Source organism: Heloderma suspectum, chromosome 4 (assembly GCF_057233095.1).
Source record: "Heloderma suspectum isolate Gila_16-S chromosome 4, 16-S_ref, whole genome shotgun sequence".
In the NCBI taxonomy this organism is placed as follows: domain Eukaryota; kingdom Metazoa; phylum Chordata; class Lepidosauria; order Squamata; family Helodermatidae; genus Heloderma; species Heloderma suspectum.
The window spans coordinates 212,653,410-212,672,319 of record NC_139461.1 but is presented as its reverse complement, the minus strand read 5'-3'; the positions used below and the strand labels follow the sequence as shown (position 1 = coordinate 212,672,319).

Genomic DNA, 18,910 nt, shown 5'->3' with positions numbered 1-18,910 from the left:
TGTCCTAGACAGTTGACTCACTGTAAGCATATTCAGCAGCAGCTTTAGAAAAGCCAAAGGAAAGTCCCTGAAAAGTCCCAATGCATTGGCTGCATTCACACATCACGCTGAGCTATCATTTAATGCGCTGGCCCTGAGGTAATGTGATCCTCCTCTCTTCCACGAGGAGTTGTTTGGAAGCTTTTGCTTCCACATTTAGTTAATCAAAGTTTGCCGTAGCATCTGAACCTAGAATAGTGTTTACTATTAACTATGGTTAGTTTTAACAAGTCAGCTTCACAAACCAGTTTGGAGTTGGCTTGACTGAAATTCACTATAATTAATGCTAACCAGTTTGTCAGTCCAGGTAACACAACAAACCACAGTTAAGTAAAAGTGAAAGTAAATGCTTCCAAATGCATCCCCTCAAGAAGAGAAGAGGGGAGGAATGCCTGAGCCCGATGCTTGCTGCAGCTTGTTCCTGCTCATGCACATTGCACACCAAACCATGATTTAGCATGATGTGAAAACAAGGCTGCTGTATTCTAAGATCCCTCCACTAGATTCAGGGGAAGGGTTTCAGGTTAGCCTTCTTCCTGATATGCTAGGGCGGGTTTTTTATACGCAGTTAAATAAAATCCATATAGAGGAGCATTCGAATGTATGCTTCCCGCACATTCCAGTATCATGTGATAATTTTACATAAGTAGTTCAGCTCTCCCCAAGCTTAGATGGCAAGAACTGGAACAAATAAAAATTACAGGAAAATAGAAACAAGAGCCATGACTGGGGAGGGGGGAGGCTTTATCTGAAAGACAAGAGTGGATGTGTGAAGAAAAATATGCAGGGAATTTACCATTATACTACTCTATTGCTTGGAAAGTAGGGTTTGAAGGGACAGTTGGGAAAGATGGAGATGTGATGGATTATTACACTTTTTAACAAAAGGAGGGAGTATCAGCCAAGAGAAAGGAGCAAACTGAATTTGTCGGAGCCTCTTGTTGAGGGTGAAAGTGGAGAGTGCAAAAGCTGGTTTGAAACTCAACATTAAAAAAAACTAAGATCATGGCATCTGGCCCCATCACTTCCTGGCATATGGAAGGGGAAGAAATGGAAGCAGTGACAGAAAAAGTCATCTAAGTTAACCTATATACATTTTTAAAAATAGCATAAGGGAGGACAATTGTTGTTGTTCAGTCGTTCAGTCGTGTCCAACTCTTCGTGACCCCATGGACCATAGCACGCCAGGCCTTCCTGTCCTCCGCTCCCTCCCGAAGTATGCTCAAGTCCATATTCATTGCATCAGTGATGCTATCTAGCCATCTCATCCTCTGCCGTCCCCTTCTCCTTTTGCCTTCAGACTTTCCCAGCATCAGGGTCTTTTCCAGAGAGTTTTCTCTTCGCATTATTTTGAAGCCAAAATATTTGAGCTTCAGCTTCAGTATCTGTCCTTCCAATGAGCACTCAGGGTTGATTTCCTTTAGGATTGACTGATTTGACCTCCTTGCAGTCCAAGGGACTCGTAAAGAGCCTCTTGTTGAGGGTGAAAGTGGAGAGTGCAAAGGCTGGTTTGAAACTCAACATTAAAAAAACGAAGATCATGGCATCTGGCCCCATCACTTCCTGGTGTATAGAAGGGGAAGAAATGGAAGCAGTGACAGATTTTACTTTCTTGGGCTCCAAGATCACCGCAGACGGTAGGGGTGCACGAAAGCCACTTACCTGGTCTCGCAACTTGCTTCACGGTGGGGGGGAGGCACTTTGCTGCTCCCCCTGAAGTTCAGGCCGGGGGGGGAGGCTTTCCTCCTCACCCGGCCGAAATTCAGGCCGGGGGGGAGGCTTCCCGTCTCGCCTGGCCGAAATTCAGGCCGGGGAGGAGGCGCCTCGCCCGGCCGCGAAATATAAAGTTAAAAAAAAAACGCCCCCGTGATAGGCTACGTGATGATTAACGTAGCCTATCACGGCTAGATCTGCAAAGTCAGCTGTGATAGGCTACGTTAATCGTCACGTAGCCTATCACGGGTGACTTTAAAAAAAAAATGCGTACGCAAATGGCGGCCCCCATAGGGAGCCGCCATTCGCATTCCTTATTTGGTCGCTGTAGTCTACGTAAATCTTTACGTAGACTACGGCTACAAAATAAGGAATGCGAATGGCGGTTCCCTATGGGGGCCGCCATTAGCCGTACGCACTTTTTTTTTTTAAGTCACCCGTGATAGGCTACGTGATGATTTACGTAGCCTATCACAGTTGACTTTGAAATCTAGCCGTGATAGGCTACGTTAATCGTCACGTAGCCTATCACGGGGGCGTTTGTTTTTTTTTTTACTTTTATTGGAATGGCGGCGGCGGCAGCCGGTCAAAAGACCGGCTGCCGCCTCTGCCCCTGTCGAAGACCTGCCGAACTGCCACTGGGACCCGCCGCCAGGAGGGACATTCGGGAAAGGTAAGTCCCATCCCGGGGGGGGTGGGGGGGGTGGAGAATTTCTCCCCGAAACTACTTCGGGGGGCCGAATATGTTGGCACTCGGCCCCCCGAAGTTTCAGGGAGAAATTCTCCCCCATCCCTAGCAGACGGTGACTGTAGCCATGGAATTAAAAGACGCTTGCTTCTTGGGAGGAAAGCTGTGGCAAACCTAGACAGCGTAGTAAGAAGCAGAGAGATCACCTTACCGACAAAGGTCTGTCTAATCAAAGCTATGGTTTTCCCTAGGGATGTACAAAAGTCACTTACCTTTTCGCAGCTTTGATTCGCGGTGGGGGGGAGGCGCTCCTTCCTTCCCCCCGGAATCCTCCCTGGGCTAGCTCTGCTCTGTGGCGGCTCCACAGAGCCACCGGCCAGGGCTGTCCGCAGCTGGAGTTCTGGTCATGGCCGGCTGCTGCGGCCGCCATTTGCATCCCTCCAGGCTGCCATGATAGGGTACGTCAGTATTTTTGTAGTCTATCACGGAAAGAGCAGCAGCTCAAACAGCATAGCGGCCACCGTTTCCGCCCCTGCTCTTTGCTGTGGTAGGCTACGTAAATGCTTACATAGCCTATCATGGCAGCCTGGCAGGATGCAAATTGTGACGTCCATTTGCGGCTGCAGCAGCTGGCCGAGAGACCAGCTGCCGCCGCCGCTGGAACCACCGCCAGAGCTGCCGCCACCAGAACATCTGCCCCAGGTAAGCCTCATCCTGGGGGGGATTCCACGGGGCGGCAGGGGGTGGGAGGCAGTTCTGCCACGGGTTTCGGGGGGCCGAATGCCAATGCATTCGGCCTCACTGAAATCCGTAGCAGAATTCTCTGCCATCCCTAGTTTTCCCAGTAGTAACGTATGGCTGTGAGAGCTGGACTATAAGGATGGCTGAGCACCAAAGAATTGATGCTTTCGAACTGTGGTGCAGGAGAAGACTCTTACGAGTCCCCTGGAATGCAAGAAGGTCAAATCAGTCAATCCTAAAGGAAATCAACCCTGAGTGCTCATTGGAAGGACAGTTACTGAAGCTGAAGCTCAAATATTTTGTCCATCTAATGCGAAGAGAAAACTCACTGGAAAAGACCCTGATGCTGGGAAAGATTGAAGACAAAAGGAGAAAGGGACGGCAGAGGATGAGATGGCTAGATACCATCACCGATTCAATGAATATGAACTTGAGCACACTCCGGGAAAGAGTGGAAGACAGGAAGGCCTGGCGTGCTATGGTCCATGGGGTCACGAAGAGTCGGACACGACTTAATGACTGAACAACAAGAATTTGCATTTTTCAGAATTCTGCAATGTGATTCTCCAAACAAAATAAATGCATACAAGTTCATATATTGGGGAAATGTGTGCACAAAAGTGGCTATATTCATGAAAAAATGCACAAAACAGCATTATATTAAGAAAAACAGCTTCAAAACTGGTATGTATTAAGCAACATTTCCATAAAATACATACAAATTTTCGTGCAGACTTTTTAAAAAATAGTAACTTCAGATGGGACAAATGAGAAACTGAGAAAACTGAAAAGGAAAGATTTGTCTATCTCTAGTTTTGACAGCTGGATCCTCATATAGATTTTGAACCATTCAACTGCAGGGGTCCATCTCTCTCTTTCTTTTAACCTATTATAAAACAAACTGTTATATATGAACATTGCTCTCAGCCCTTGCAACAGGGAAGGATTTAAACTGAAATCAGTGAGAACACTTCAAGTTGAAGGGCAGCTGATTTTGAAACTGGTATAAGTTGGGCTAGAATCTTGCCCCATGTCTTTTATAGCATTTTTAACTTCTTTTTTTAGCATTTTCCCCAATTAAAAAATATGCTACAAAATGAAACTTACAATCATCTGTAAAATCTTTGTTTTTCAGCTCTGATGAAGCCTTCAGCAAAGTTAATTTAAATTACCGTACAGAAAATGGGCTGTCTCTTCTGCATTTGGGTTGTATTTGTGATGGTAAGTGTTTGAGCTAGGATGCTTTCTAACCTTTTATTGGCACCTTTAATTATTTTACTTCTCTTTAATAAACCAAAGGAATGTTATTATTTTTTAATCTGTTTGCCTCTTTGGCAATGTTCCTGTTGAATCATTAGCATTAGGTTGAAGCATTACTAGGTTGAAGCATTAGGTGAAATACTTAAAACAATAATAAATGGTGGCTTAAAAGATCATTAGTTTAACCCATGCTAAGGATGATAATACAAAGTTATCACTATGTTGACCTAAAGTGGGGAGGGGGGTATCAAAAAAGTAACTAGGCAGTTGCAGGAACTGGGAGTTGTTGTTTTGTAAACTTTTCCTTATTATGCAGCCCAGCATGAGTCAATGTCAGTTATAAGTAAAAATGTGCAAAAAATAGTAATAAATAATTATGGGGATGAAGCAATCATACTGCTCTGATAATGTAGAAATGAGCACTTAATAATTATAATCAAGGAATAATATGGTGGTAAGTATTAGAAAATACATTTAAGGGCTATCTCCAATGTTCCATGAGTGGAACTTGGACATCCAAAAGGCTTTTGACAAAGTCCCTCACCAAAGACTCTTGAGCAAACTTAGCAGTCATGGAATAAGAGGAGAGGTCCTGTTATGGATCAGTAACTGGTTAAAGATCAGAAAGCAGAGAGTAGGAATAAATGGTAAATTCTCTCCTAACGGAGGGAAGTAAATAGTGGGGTCCCACAGGGATGTGTATTAGGACCAATGCTTTTCAATCTGTTCATAAATCATCTGGAATTAGGAGTGAACAGTGAAGTGGCCAAGTTTGCAGAGGACACTAAATTGTTTAGGGTGGTTAAAACAAAAAGGGATTATAAAGAGAGATAAATGAGAGCCAGTGTGGTGTAGTGGCAAGAGTGTTGGACTAGGAGCTGGGAGATCCGGGTTCTAGTCCCCACTCGGCCATGGAAGCTCACTGGGTGACTTTGGGCCAGTCACAGACTCTCAGCCCAACCCACCTCACAGGGTTGTTGTTGTGAGGATAAAATGGAGTGGAGGTAGATACTGTAAGCCGCCTTGGGTTCCTTGCAAGAGGAAAAAAGGCGGGGTATAAATGCAATAAATAAATAAATAAATAGCTCCAAAAAGATCTCTCCAAACTAGGAGAATGGGCATCTAAATGGCAAATGCAATTCAATGTAAGCAAGTGTAAAGTGATGCATATTGGGGCAAAAAATCCCAGCTTCAAGTATAGCCTGATGGGATCTGAGCTAGAGGTGACTAACTAACCAGGAAAAAGATCTTGGGGTTGTGGTGGACAGCTCAATGAAGATGTCAAGCCAGTGTGCAGCCACTGTGAAAAAGGCAGACTCCATGTTAGACATAATTAGAAAAGGAATTGAGAATAAAACTGCCAATATCATACTGTCCCTATAAAAATCTATTGTGTGACCACACTTGGAATACTGTGTACAGTTCTGATCACCACACCTAAAGAAAGATATTGTAGAGCTGAAGAAAGTGCAGAAAAGGGCAACTAAAATGATCCAGGGGCTGGAGCATCTCCAGAGAAGGTTACAACAGCTGGGATTGTTTAGCCTGGAAAAATGGAGGGTAAGGGGAGACATGATAGAGGTGTACAAAATTATGCATGATGTGGAAAATGTAGATAGGGAGACATTTTTCTCCCTCTCTCAAAATACTAGAACCCAGGGCCATCCCATGAAACTGATTGGTGGAAGATTCAGGACAGATAAAAGGACGTACTTCTTCACACAGCGCATAGTTAAACTATGGAATTTGCTACCACAGGATGTAGTGATGGCTGCCAATTTGGATGGCTTTAAAAGGGGTTGGACAAATACATGGAGGAGAAGGCTTTGAATGGCTACTGGTCTTGATGGCTATGTGCTACCTCCAGTACCAGAGACAGTGAGCCTATGTATACCAGTTGCTGGGAAACATGAGTGGGAGAGTGCTGTTGTGCTCATGCCCTGCTTATGGGTTCCTGGTCAACAGCTGGTTGGCCATTGTGTGAACAGAATGCTAGACTAGATGGACCCATGGTCTGATCCAGTGTGGTTCTTTTTATGCTCTTATTGAAGACTGTTCACACAACAGACCTGTGTCCTGTCCCGGCCTCTTCTCCCTACTCCAGCCCCTAAAATCTGCTCCGGAGGGTCCTCAATCTTCCAGATCAGATTGGGTGTGTGTGAGAGGGGTAATCCATGCCACTAGTAGATGTCGTTCTGTCAGCAGATAGACACAATTGGATTTGACACTAAACAATCATTTCAGGATGGAGCTCTTTGCTGTTAAGTTTAGCTGATATATATCATTTTCCAATATAATATGATAGGAAGTACATCTAATTGACTTCAGTGGGACTTAATGTCTGAAGAAGCATGTATATTGTGGGATGAAAGTATACTACTACAAGTTGTCTACTTTTGAAAGTCTTATGTTTGTTCTGGAATTTAATTCAGGTATGTATTATTTTTAAATTGCTTCTATTTCCAATATTTATTATGCAGGTAATAAATCACACATTAGGACTCTTATGCTGAAAGGATTACGTCCATCTAGATTGACAAGAAATGGATTCACAGCTTTGCATTTAGCAGCTTACAAGGTAAGCATATTCTAATTAATTAATTTATAGTCTCTGTTTCTCTCTCTTCCCCCCCCCGCCCCCGCCCTCATCATGCTTAGTGTTTGGCACTGCTGTGACAGTGAGCCAGTTGCCAGTAGGACTGGAAAACACAGTTATCTCAGTGCTTCTGTTGCTTGGGTTAATGCCCTAACAGTACCTGGGTAGCATGAAGAGAAACTGCCATCTCTTCCTCCCTCCCGCTGCTGTTGGACCAGCAGCAGCAAGGTACAGCAAGCAAGCAGACAAGTGAGTGTGGAGCATGGAGTGGAGTAAAGCATGTGAGAGGGGAGGAGAGATGAGCTGAGTTCTTCTGCTGCTCAGATTAAACTTCGAATTGGAGAAGAACTTGAGGGGGGCGGTCATAATGCATGCCTCATGTTTGAAGCAGGTGTTATGAGCTGCCAAAGTTAGTAATCCAAGAGCGGAGAGTATAAATGTTCTCACTTCTATTCATAAATGACACAAGGAAGCTCTTTTGAGCTTGGATATGTGTACTTGAATATAAAAAAGTATTGTAAGAACTGTGTTCCTTCATTAGGCTTGCCCATGAGAAGTTCCTGGGGTTTGCCCTATGCGTCAGACAATCAACACTAAAATATAAAACATGAGTAACTTTTTGCACTTTTTTTTTCAATATTGCAGCTATTTTATTAATTTATTTGTATTTTGAGAGCATGCTATGAAAAGTCATGGAAACTTGAAACATATTGGGTTAGAGATTTCATTTTTAGAACCCAAAATTTAAAAGGGATGTATTTGATACTGAGGGATCACTGCCTTGTTGTGGCAAAGGCGCTTGCGTAACTCAGTGAAGCCATAAGCTATGCCGTGCAAGGCCACCCAAGACGGACAGGTCATGGTGGAGAGTTCTGACAAAATGTGGTCCACTGGAGAAGGAAATGGCAACCCACTCCAGTATTCTTGCCAAGAAAACCCCATGGAACATATCACTAAAAGATACTAAAAAGATATGACGCTGGAAGACGAGCCCCTCAGGTCGGAAGGTGTCCAATATACTACTGGGGAAGAGCAGAGGGTATTTCCAAGTAGCGCCAGAAAGAATGAAGCGGCTGGGCCAAAGCCGAAAGGACACTCAGCTGTGGATGTGTCTGGTGGTGAAAAGAAAATCCGATGCTGTAAAGAACAATATAGTTTAGGAACCTGGAATGTAAGATCAATGAATCAAGGTAAGCTGGAGGTGGACAAGCATGAGATGGCAAGATTGAACATTGACATCTTGGGAATTAGTGAACTAAAATGGACAAGCATGGGCGAATTTAATTCAGGTGGCCATCATATTTACTACTGTGGGCAAGAATCCCTTCAAAGAAATGAAGTAGCACTCATAGTCAACAAAAGGGTGGGAAAAGCAGTACTGGGGTACAATCTCAAAAACGATAGCATGATCTCAGTACGAATCCAAGGCAAACTATTCAACATCACAGTAAGTCATGTCTATGCCCCAACCACTGAGGCCGAAGAAGCTGAGGCTGATTGGTTCTCTGAAGACCTACAACACCTTCTAGAACTAACACCAAAAAAAGGTGTCCTCTTCATCATAGGGGATTGGAATGCTAAAGTAGGAAGTCACGAAATCACCGGGATAACAGGCAAGCGTGGCCTTGGTGTACAAAATGAAGCAGGACAAAGGCTAATAGAGTTTTGCCAAGAGAACATGCTGATCATAGCAAACACTCTTTTCCAACAGCACAAGAGGCTCTACACATGGACATCAACAGATGGTCAATATCGAAATCAGATTGATTATGTACTTTGCAGCCAAAGATGGAGATCTATACAGTCAGACCTGGAGCTGACTGTGGGTCAGATCATGAGCTTCTTATTGCAAAATTTCGGCTTAAATTGAAGAGCGTAGGGAAAACCACTAAACCATTCAGGTATGACCTAAATCATATCCCTGATGAATATACAGTGGAGGTGACGAATAGATTTAAGGGATTAGACCTGATAGACAGAGTGCCTGGGGAACTATGGACGGCGGTCCGTAACATTGTTCAGGAGGCAGCAACTCAATCCATCCCAAAGAAAAAGAAATGCAAGAAAGCAAAGTGGCTGTCTGATGAGGCTTTACAAGTAGCTGAGGAAAGAAGGGAAGCGAAAAGCAAGGGAGAAAGGAGAAGATATACCCAATTGAATGCAGATTTCCAGAGAATAGCAAGGAGAGACAAGAAGGCCTTCTTAAATGAACAACGCAAAGAAATCGAGGAAAACAATAGAATGGGAAAGACTAGAGATCTCTTCAAGAAAATCGGAGATATCAAGGGAATGTTTTGTGCAAAGACAGGCATGATAAATGACAAAGAAGGCAGGGACCTAACAGAAGCAGATGAGATTAAGAAGAGGTGGTAAGAATACACAGAAGAACTATATAGGAAAGATCTTAATGTCCCTGATAGCCATGATAGTGCAGTCACTGAACTTGAGCTGGACATCCTAGAGAGTGAAGTCAAGTGGGCCTTAGGAAGCAGTACTAACAACAAAGCTAGTGGAGATGACAGTATTCCAGCTGAGCTCTTTAAAAGCCTAAAATATGCTGCTGTTAAAGTGCTGCACTCAATATGCCAACAAATTTGGAACACTCAACAGTGGCCACAAGACTGGAAAAGGTCAGTTTACATTCCAATTCCAAAGAAGGGCAATGCCAAAGAGTGTTCAGACTACCGTACAATTGCGCTCATTTCACATGCCAGCAAGGTTATGCTCAAAATCCTACAAGCTAGGCTTCAGCAGTATGTGAACCGAGAACTACCGGAAGTACAAGCTGGGTTCCAAAGAGGCAGAGGAACTAGAGATCAAATCGCCAACATTCGCTGCATCATGGAGAAAGCAAGAGAATTCCAGAAAAAGTCTATTTCTGCTTCATTGACTACGCTAAAGCCTTTGATTGTGTGGATCACAACAAACTGTGGCAAATTCTTAAAGAGATGGGAGTACTAGACCACTTTACCTGTCTCCTGAGAAACCTGTACGAGAGCCAAGAAGCAACAGTAAGAACCGGACATGGAACAACCGATTGGTTCAAAATTGGGAAAGGAATACGACAAGGCGGTATATTGTCGCCCTGCTTATTTAATTTATATGCAGAGTACATCATGAGAAACGCCAGGTTGGATGAATCACAGGTCGGAATTAAGATTGCCGGGAGAATTATCAACAACCTCAGATACGCAGATGATACCACCCTAATGGCAGGAAGTGAAGAGGATCTAAAGAACCTCTTGTTGAGGGTGAAAGTGGAGAGTGCAAAAGCTGGTTTGAAACTCAACATTAAAAAAACGAAGATCATGGTATCTGGCCCCATCACTTCCTGGCATACAGAAGGGGAAGAAATGGAAGCAGTGACAGATTTTATTTTCCTGGGCTTCAAGATCACCACAGACTTTGATCACTGTAGCCATGAAATTAAAAGATGCTTGCTCCTTGGGAAGAAAGCTATGGCAAACCTAGACAGCACACTAAGAAGCAGAGACATCACCTTGCCGACAAAGGTTCGTATAATCAAAGCTATGGTTTTCCCAGTAGTAATGTATTGCTGTGAGAGCTGGACTCTAAGGAAGGCTGAGCGCCGAAGAATTGATGCCTTCTAACTGTGGTGCTGGAGAAGACTCTTACGAGTCCCCTGGACTGCAAGGAGGTCAAATCAGTCCATCCTAAAGGAAATCAACCCTGACTGCTCATTTGAAGGACAGATACTGAAGCTGAAGCTCAAATATTTTGGCCACCTAATGCAAAGAGAAAAGTCACTGGAAAAGACCCTGATGCTGGGAAAGATTGAAGGCAAAAGGAGAAGGGGACAGCAGAGGATGAGATGGCTAGATAGCATCACCGATGCAATGAATATGAACTTGAGCACACTCCGGGAGAGAGTGGAGGACAGGAAGGCCTGGCGTGCTATGGTCCATGGGGTCACGAAGAGTCGGACACGACTTAACGACTGAACAATAACAAGTTTTCCCTTGATGTGTTTTTAAAGACTCTTTTGTTCATATAGCCAGAATAATTTTGTTCATATAATACAAGTGGAAGAAAATAGAACTGAATCTGGTCAGTTAGATCAACTTACGAAAGAGCTTGATCTCGGAGGTACTTCTAGGATAATATTTTTTATGCTGACACTTCCATGACAAAGTTTGATAAGGGGGAGTATCCAGCTGTGTAATAATAAGAACATAGGAAGGTCTCTTATACCAAGCCAGACCATTGATCCATCTAGCTCAATATAGGCTACTAGACTGACTGGCTGTGGCTCTCAGGGTTCAGACAGAAGTCTTTGGCCCTATTTCGAGATGCTGGGAATTGAAACTAGGACTTTCTGCATGCACTGAGCCCTTCCCAAAAGTGGTGTGTTTTTTTTAATAATTTCACTGTCCATTTTCAGGACAATGCAGAACTTTTAACAGCCTTGTTGCACAGTGGAGCTGACATTCAACAAGTAGGCTATGGAGCACTTACAGCTCTCCATATTGCTACAATAGCTGGTCACCATGAGGTATGTTATCTAATTTGTATGGACTACAACAACAGTTAGAGCCAAAGGCATGATAGATATGAAAATTATGCCAAAGTAGGTTTTATCTTTTATTTATGGGAATTTTGTGGCACTTTGGAAATGCTATTGAGGTCGCTTTGGTTTGTTTTTGAGAAAATAAATCTGTGCATTTGGAAATTAAGAAGTGACAGCTTAAAATCACGACACTTTTCTGCCCTAAGACACTCTGTATAAAATGACATAGAAGTACTGATGTGTCTATTTTTTAGGTCTTTGAGAATATTCTGCAGTAAATTAAAGATATTTATTGCGTGAAATCTATCTTGAATCACATTCCATACATATTGTTACCACAAATATTCAGTCCTTTCATAACATTAGAATATCCTTGGGAATCGTATGTTGAAACTTAGTATTCCAAAAATTCAAACTTTATACACTTATCTGGGAAGTTACTCATCTGCTAAAGTCCTTACCACTCTTAATGATAAGTTAAGTTTTATTAATTCTATAGTATTTCAAATCATGTTAACCATTCATCTTTTGCATTTCAAAACACCTGCTCCAACAGCAAGCTAACACTGTTATTCCTTAAACAATTGAAATGATTTAAACTTTTGCAGTGGCAAATCACTTTAGACCGACTGTACATTATTTTGCACTGCAGGAATTCCTGAATGCTTTGTATGGTTTTGCTTCACATTTATGAAAGCACTTTTTTTCCCTTTTGCAGTGTACTCCTTTCTTTGCCACTATTTCTGAAGAATATTGTCTTGGAGAGCAATCCTATGCCCCCTAGACAGTATCTGGGGGACGTAGGATTCTTCGGTTTCCTGGATATGAGGTCGGAGGCAGGGCTCTGACCTCATGCCCAGGAAACGATGCTTCTTTCCTCATCCCCCCCATAGCCAGTGTGGAGAGAACCACTCCATCCACCTCTCCTCACACAGCAAATATAGTGTGGAGATGGGGGAAGGGGGCTGTTCCCGGCTGGGGAGGAGACCAGGGCGGCTGGCTTACACCTTTTCCTATTTCCATGCCAACTTCCTTCCCTCCCAAAGCCTCTGCTAGGTGGGCGAAATGATCGCCTGTCTACCTTAAATGCAGCATGGGAGGAGGCATGAGGCTCCTCCCACTCTGCATAGGATAGTCCTACGCCTCCAGGTTCAGGGGCTTATGAGTACCCAGGGTGAAAACCATAGGGTTTTGCCCTTATTTTCTTTTTTAACAGGATGTGCTTCCAGACAAGGCTTTTATTACACCATCACCCTACCCCAGTAACAGAATTTTACAGGAGCTCCAGACAACATTGTAATCTTTCACTTGTAACCCTCCCATGCTTTCCCACTGCTTCTTCAGTCTTTTTTTCTCAGTACAGAAAGTTATGTTGAGGACAAAGACAGAATATCTGCACAATGCCTTCTCCATCTGGAAGCATCCTAATAAGCTTATCAGGGCAATTGGATAGGATGCACTTGTATATCAGTCTCCTAGATGTCCTCACTTTTTCCAAACTCTAATAAGAGGAGTACGGTTGTGCACTTATGCAATAGTGGAATAACGGTAGTATTCCACAACAGTGGTAGTTGCAACTACTTTCAAATTACCATGGCACAGATTTGCACAAACAACAGGCTGGGCCATCCCAGTCTGCAATGGAAATGGTTTAGGGGACCTGGGTTATTTTTCCAAATATCCCCCAGATGTTTAGCAAAATAACCCAGCCCTTGAACTTACCCTTACTCCTGAGATGCAATGGTGGTGAAAAGAACACACAAGAATAGTCCTACAGTAGTGTTTCTATTGGGCACAGTTGCTGCCACAAGCATGGGAAATGTAGAACAGCTGTGTCCAGAAATACTGGATGTGACTCCACGATTCCCAGCTTCCCTGGAGAATGGCCTGCATGGTCACAGAAGCATCTAGTGGATTCCTGACCATTTTTCTCTCTGATAGTCTTTCCTGCTGCCATGCCTTAGGTAAGGAAAAAGGGATCAAATTAGAATCACAGGTGGACTTTGAGGTGTCTGGGTTCAGGCCCGTAGCCTGCCTAAAAGTTCAGGGGTGCCACCAAAAATGTAGCAAGGGGCAGTTCATCTGAACTGCAGACCTTTAAAAGACAAAATTGTAAACGGTTTTTTTTAATTTGTAAAAAAAATATGGGGGCAAATTTAGGGGAGCAGGCCCCCTTTAGCCCATCCCTGGTTACAGGCCCGTCTGGGTCCAATCCTACTTGGATCACAGGGAAGGCAGGTGCCAGAACCCCCATGAGTTGAGTTTGCAGCCACAGCCACTGTGACTGCTTAACTTGTAAGTAGAACAATAACTTGTAAATAGAACAATCACCTTTTGAACTCAGAGAGTGGGGAAATGCAACGGGACTGTAGCCAATGATATGACGAGACCCATCCTTAAGAACCAGCTGAGTTCTGGGTTTAATGTGAGATATACATATAATCTGAAAACCTGTGTATGTTTACTTGGAAGTAAGCCCCACTGAGTTCAAGCCACGCACAATATCACAGCCATAGTTAAACACGTTATGTTGTTCTGTAAAGTTTAGCGGTGAAATGTTACACTCTATGAATGAAGGTTTACTTGCTAACAAAATGGCTAATTTGTTCCTGGCCCAATCCTAGTGCAGGTGCAGCAGACAAGAGGCATGCCTAAGTAGACATTAAACCACAAGCACCTGCAGGGCCTTAAATATCATGAGCAAAATGCCCCTACGGTTTGAAGCTGTAGCACAGATGGCAACATACAAATGGGTTCATAACACCACCCATTCATTCCTTTTCAACTAGCTCTAAATCCTGGTCATAGTCAGGGGTGATAACAGTTCTAGCAAAAGAAGAGATGTCCCCAGCTGCATATACCATATTTTTGTATGCAAGTGTCTCTACAAGCGCTGCTGTGTAAATGCCAAACTCCGTCTCTTATGGTTACAGGCAGCATTGAGTTGTGACCTGTGCCCTTGGTTTGGGGATACTGATTTTAGATAGATGGTTCTGGTAGAGCGAATCAAAGGCAGCAATGGAGCTACAAGGTTGTATCATTTGAAAATAGAAGTTACAGAGAATTCTGCTGTAGGCAACACACACACACACACACACACACTCACCCCTTCTTTGAATCTCTGCTGGAATGAAAGGAACTATGTGACCTAAGCTCTCCTTAAGGAGTCCTGCCCCTCTCTTAAGATTTCCTATGTGGATTTCCTGTGAAGTACTCAAATCCAAAATCTTTTTGCTAGAATTCGCTTTTAGTCATGAACCTTTTATCCTCACACATACTACTTAGACCTCATTTCAATCACTTCACACACCATCTCATTTCTTGTTGCCTTGGAAATGCTTTGATTCAATCTAATTTAATTTTTTTAAAAAAATTCTGAAAGCGTTTAATGTCATGAACAGAATTACTTTTATAATGAAGGGTTCAGAAGTTGTAAATATAATCTTAAATGCACATCTACTTGTGTTCATAATTTTTTTGACTAAATCAGTCAGCAAGAACTCAAATTTACTTGCATATAAAAAGTAATAGAATTGGTATAAATGGAAAAAGAAACTTTAGTAACCTGTTCAGTGAGAATAAGTGTTGTTTTTCATATGGTGAACAGAATAATAACGGTATATTAGGAATTATTTTCGACATTGCCTGGTTAGTAAGTACAACATGTCTGAAATGAAATTTCTGTTAGTCTGGTGACATTTGAAATCCGTTAATTTGATGTTATGCATAATTTAAAATTCATGCAAAATTCAACTTAATTTCACTGGGAATTTTGATGGAATTTAGACCAAAACAAGAGTAATTTGGTTGAAATTTTCATGTAACCATATTTAGGCAGAGTTTCGCCAGTGAGATTTGCTTAGGGATGTCAGAGAATTTCTCCACGAATCTCGGGGAGGCCGAATGCCAGCGCATTCAGCCCCCCGAAATTGGTGGAGAAACAGTCTGCCCCCCCCCGGCCCCCCCAAGATGGGACTTACTTTGTGCGAATGTCCCTGGCGGCGGCAGCTCCGGCGGCGGTTTGGCGGCGGTTCTGGCAGTTGCGGCGGCCGGTCTTCCGACTGGCTGCCACCGCCATTTCCAAGGTAAAAAACAACAACAACAACAAACGTGATAGGCTACGTAAAGATTTACGTAGCCTATCATGGCTAGATTTTTAAAAAAACACTGTGATAGGCTACGTAAATGTTTACGTAGCCTATCACGGCTGAGAAAAAAAAAACCCACGCATACGCAAATGGCGGCGCCCATGGGCGCCACCATTTGCGTTCCTTATTTTGGCACGTGTAGTCTACATAACATTTACGTAGACTAAGACAGCAAAAATAAGGGGAACGCAAATAGCGTAGACGCTACGCTATTTGCGTTCCCCTTATTTTCGCCGTCTTAGTCTACGTAAATGTTTAAGTAGACTAAGACGTGCCAAAATAAGGAACTCAAATGGCGGCGCCCATGGGCACCGCCATTTGCGTAAGCATGTTTTGTTTTGTTTTGTTTTACTCAGCCGTGATAGACTACGTAAACATTTACGTAGCCTATCACGGCTGACTGCAGGGATGCAAACGGCGGCGGCTATGGCCACCGCCATTTGCGTCCCTGCTAGCCAGTGGCCGGATGTCCAGCTGCTGGCGGAGCCGGCCAGCGGCTCCACAGAATCCCTGCGGAGCGGAGCCGGCCGGCCAGGATTCCAGGGGGGAGGAACAGAGCACCTCCCCCCCCCGGCCAGGATTCCGGGGGGAGGGATGGAATGCCTCCCCCCCAGCATCATCATAATCCGTGGAAAGGTAAGTACCTTTCATACATCCCTACCCCTAAGTGGAAATCGTCAACACCCAGCAGGGGTTGGGCACAGTTCTAAGTTAGACACTGGGTAGTATCCTATTGTGCCCATGCTATTGCTAGAACCACCACTTATGCAACAGGACTTTCCTGGTTGTAAGCATAGCCTGAAATGAGCGGCAACACTTCTTTCCAGAATGGGACAGGTCAGTGGAGCTCACAAAAGGGAGCCCCACTGACCCGTCCCGGTACAGAAATTAGCATTTCCACTCATTCCTGGTTCATTGCACAAATGGTGGGTTCACAGGTGCAGTGGGGGCAGAGCAGCCCTGTTGTATACTGCCCATTGTGTTCAGGACTGGATACCAGTTTAAGGGGGAAGTCACGGTTTCTAGAATTAGCCTTTACATTTTGACTTGAGGACATTTTGTTCCAATTGCCTGATTCAGGATGTTAGAAATACTTTTCACTACAGAATGTGTGTTATCTTCAGTGTGACACAGCATGATGACGTAGATTACACATAATAGCCCTATTCAGGCATTTAAAAAAATAACTAAGTTGCTCTCTACACATGGAGAGTGGCTTTCAGAAGGGAAGAGCCTCCTGTATCCATGGAAACTGTCCACATGATTTTGAATGCTAATTTTCCAGCATTCGAAATTTCATGGAGAGCCTCCACAGATAAATTGCCTCCATGTGTTGAGGTGATGGAAACAGAGATAGAGACTGACAGGCTTTGCAGGTTTCCCTCCTTATGCGTTTATTTCAGTCAGTTTTAGAATGCCTGAATAAAGCTAATATTGCAGATTAGTACAAGATGTAGTTTACTCAACTGACACTTTCTAGTTTAGAATATCTTACAAATGCATTCTAGCCTCAACCAGAGATCGCTAGTCACATTGACATATAAAAATGATGACATGTGTCTAGTACTATGTGCAGTAATTTGAGAGGGACAGAGGATGCTGCCTTATACTGTTAGACCACTGATCTATCTAGCTCAATATCATCCACACTATCTGGGAGTGGTTATCCAGGGTTTCAGACTGGATCTTTCCCAGCCCTCCCTGGTCATGCCAAGGATGGAACGTGAGACCTTTTGCGTGCAAAGCATGTGCTGTACCATTGAACTAAGGCCCTTCCCCATGCATAACACCATATCCAGGGGCAGATTGTCATTTGCAGTTAACAGCAGAAATATAATCATAGAATCATATAACAGTAGGGTTGGAAGGGGCCTACAAGGTCATCAGGTCCAACCCCCTGCTCGCAAATGGCGGCAGCCGTAGCCACCGCTGTTTGTGTCCCTGTACTTAACCATGATAGGCTACAGAAATATGTACGTAGCCTATCACGTCAAAGTAAAAAAAAAGTGTATTCAAATGGCGGCGGCTATGGTGAGCTGGGGGAAAGTGGGGTGCTGACATGTGTAGAAGTCACATTCAACTCAGTAAGACTTACTTCTGAGTAGACTTGCACAGAGTGAGCTCTCCTCTCTGCTCAGCTTTATATTTCTACATCCAGTTCATTATCAAACCTCCTGTTAGTTATCTCAGAAGACCCTTGGGTGAATGGGGGGGGGTTTTCCAGGGAACAGCTGGATCGAGGGAGATTTTTACACAAACACACACACACACACGAAGAATATAGTTCTTCATATTCCCTGGTATGTTTATTCCTCATTTTGTCCATTCCCTGAGCATGTGAAGAGTGTGCTTTTTATTCAAACAAAGAGAAGGTTCCTGATCTTTCCTTTCATGCTGCATGTGTACAAGTGAAGTGTGACTGCTTCAGAAAGAACTTTCCATTATACTGTCTCTTTTTCTTCATGAGTTTCATAACAGAAGTATGATGTAGTGGTGAGAGTCCAGCCCAAAGTCACCCAGTGAGATAACTAACAGGAGGTTTGCTAATGAGCTGGATGTGGAAATACAAAGCTGAGCTGGGGGCAAGTGGGGTGCTCTCTCAACAAATTTCGGGGAAATTGAAGTCCCCCATTACTACTACATCATGCTTCCTTAAAATATTGTCTATTTGCTTTTCAAAAGTTTCATCCTCGTCTTCTCCTGGATTGGGTGGCCGGTAGTAGACTCCGACCATCAGGTTATTTTTATTCTTTGCTCCATTTATTTTGATCCAGATGCTCTTGATGGGGCTACCAAGCTCATCCTCATTTCTGTGCAGAGATATGTATTTTTCACATACAGCGCAACCTAGGGATGTACGAAAGTCACTTACCGTTTTGTGGATCTGCTTCGCGGTGGGGGGGAGGCGCTCCGTCCCTCCCTCCGTAATCCTCGACGGGGGGGGAGGCACTCCCCCTGTCTCTCCCCCTGGAGTTCTGCCCGGCCAGCTCTGCTCCACAGGGATTCCGCAGAGCCGCCGGCCGGTTCCGCCAGCAGTCAGACACCCGGCCGCTGGGTATCAGGGACGCAAATGGCAACTGCCGTAGCCACCGCCATTTGCATCCCTGTATTCAACCGTGATAGGCTATGTAATTATTTACGTAGCCTATCACGTCTGGGTTAAAAAAAAACGCGTATGCAAATGGCGGCGGCTACGG

The 18,910-nt window shown here is 43.9% G+C and overlaps 1 protein-coding gene across 1 annotated transcript in view; it reads left to right on the top strand.

Annotated features, from left to right (window-relative positions):
- Nucleotides 1-18,910, top strand: part of TNNI3K (TNNI3 interacting kinase) — a 268,089-nt gene that overhangs the window by 7,330 nt on the left and 241,849 nt on the right. The window contains exons 3-5 of the mRNA XM_084852224.1: nucleotides 4,317-4,402; nucleotides 6,922-7,019; nucleotides 11,440-11,550. Of these exons, the coding sequence (XP_084708350.1) occupies nucleotides 4,317-4,402; nucleotides 6,922-7,019; nucleotides 11,440-11,550 (295 nt within the window). The remainder of the gene's footprint in view (nucleotides 1-4,316; nucleotides 4,403-6,921; nucleotides 7,020-11,439; nucleotides 11,551-18,910) is intronic.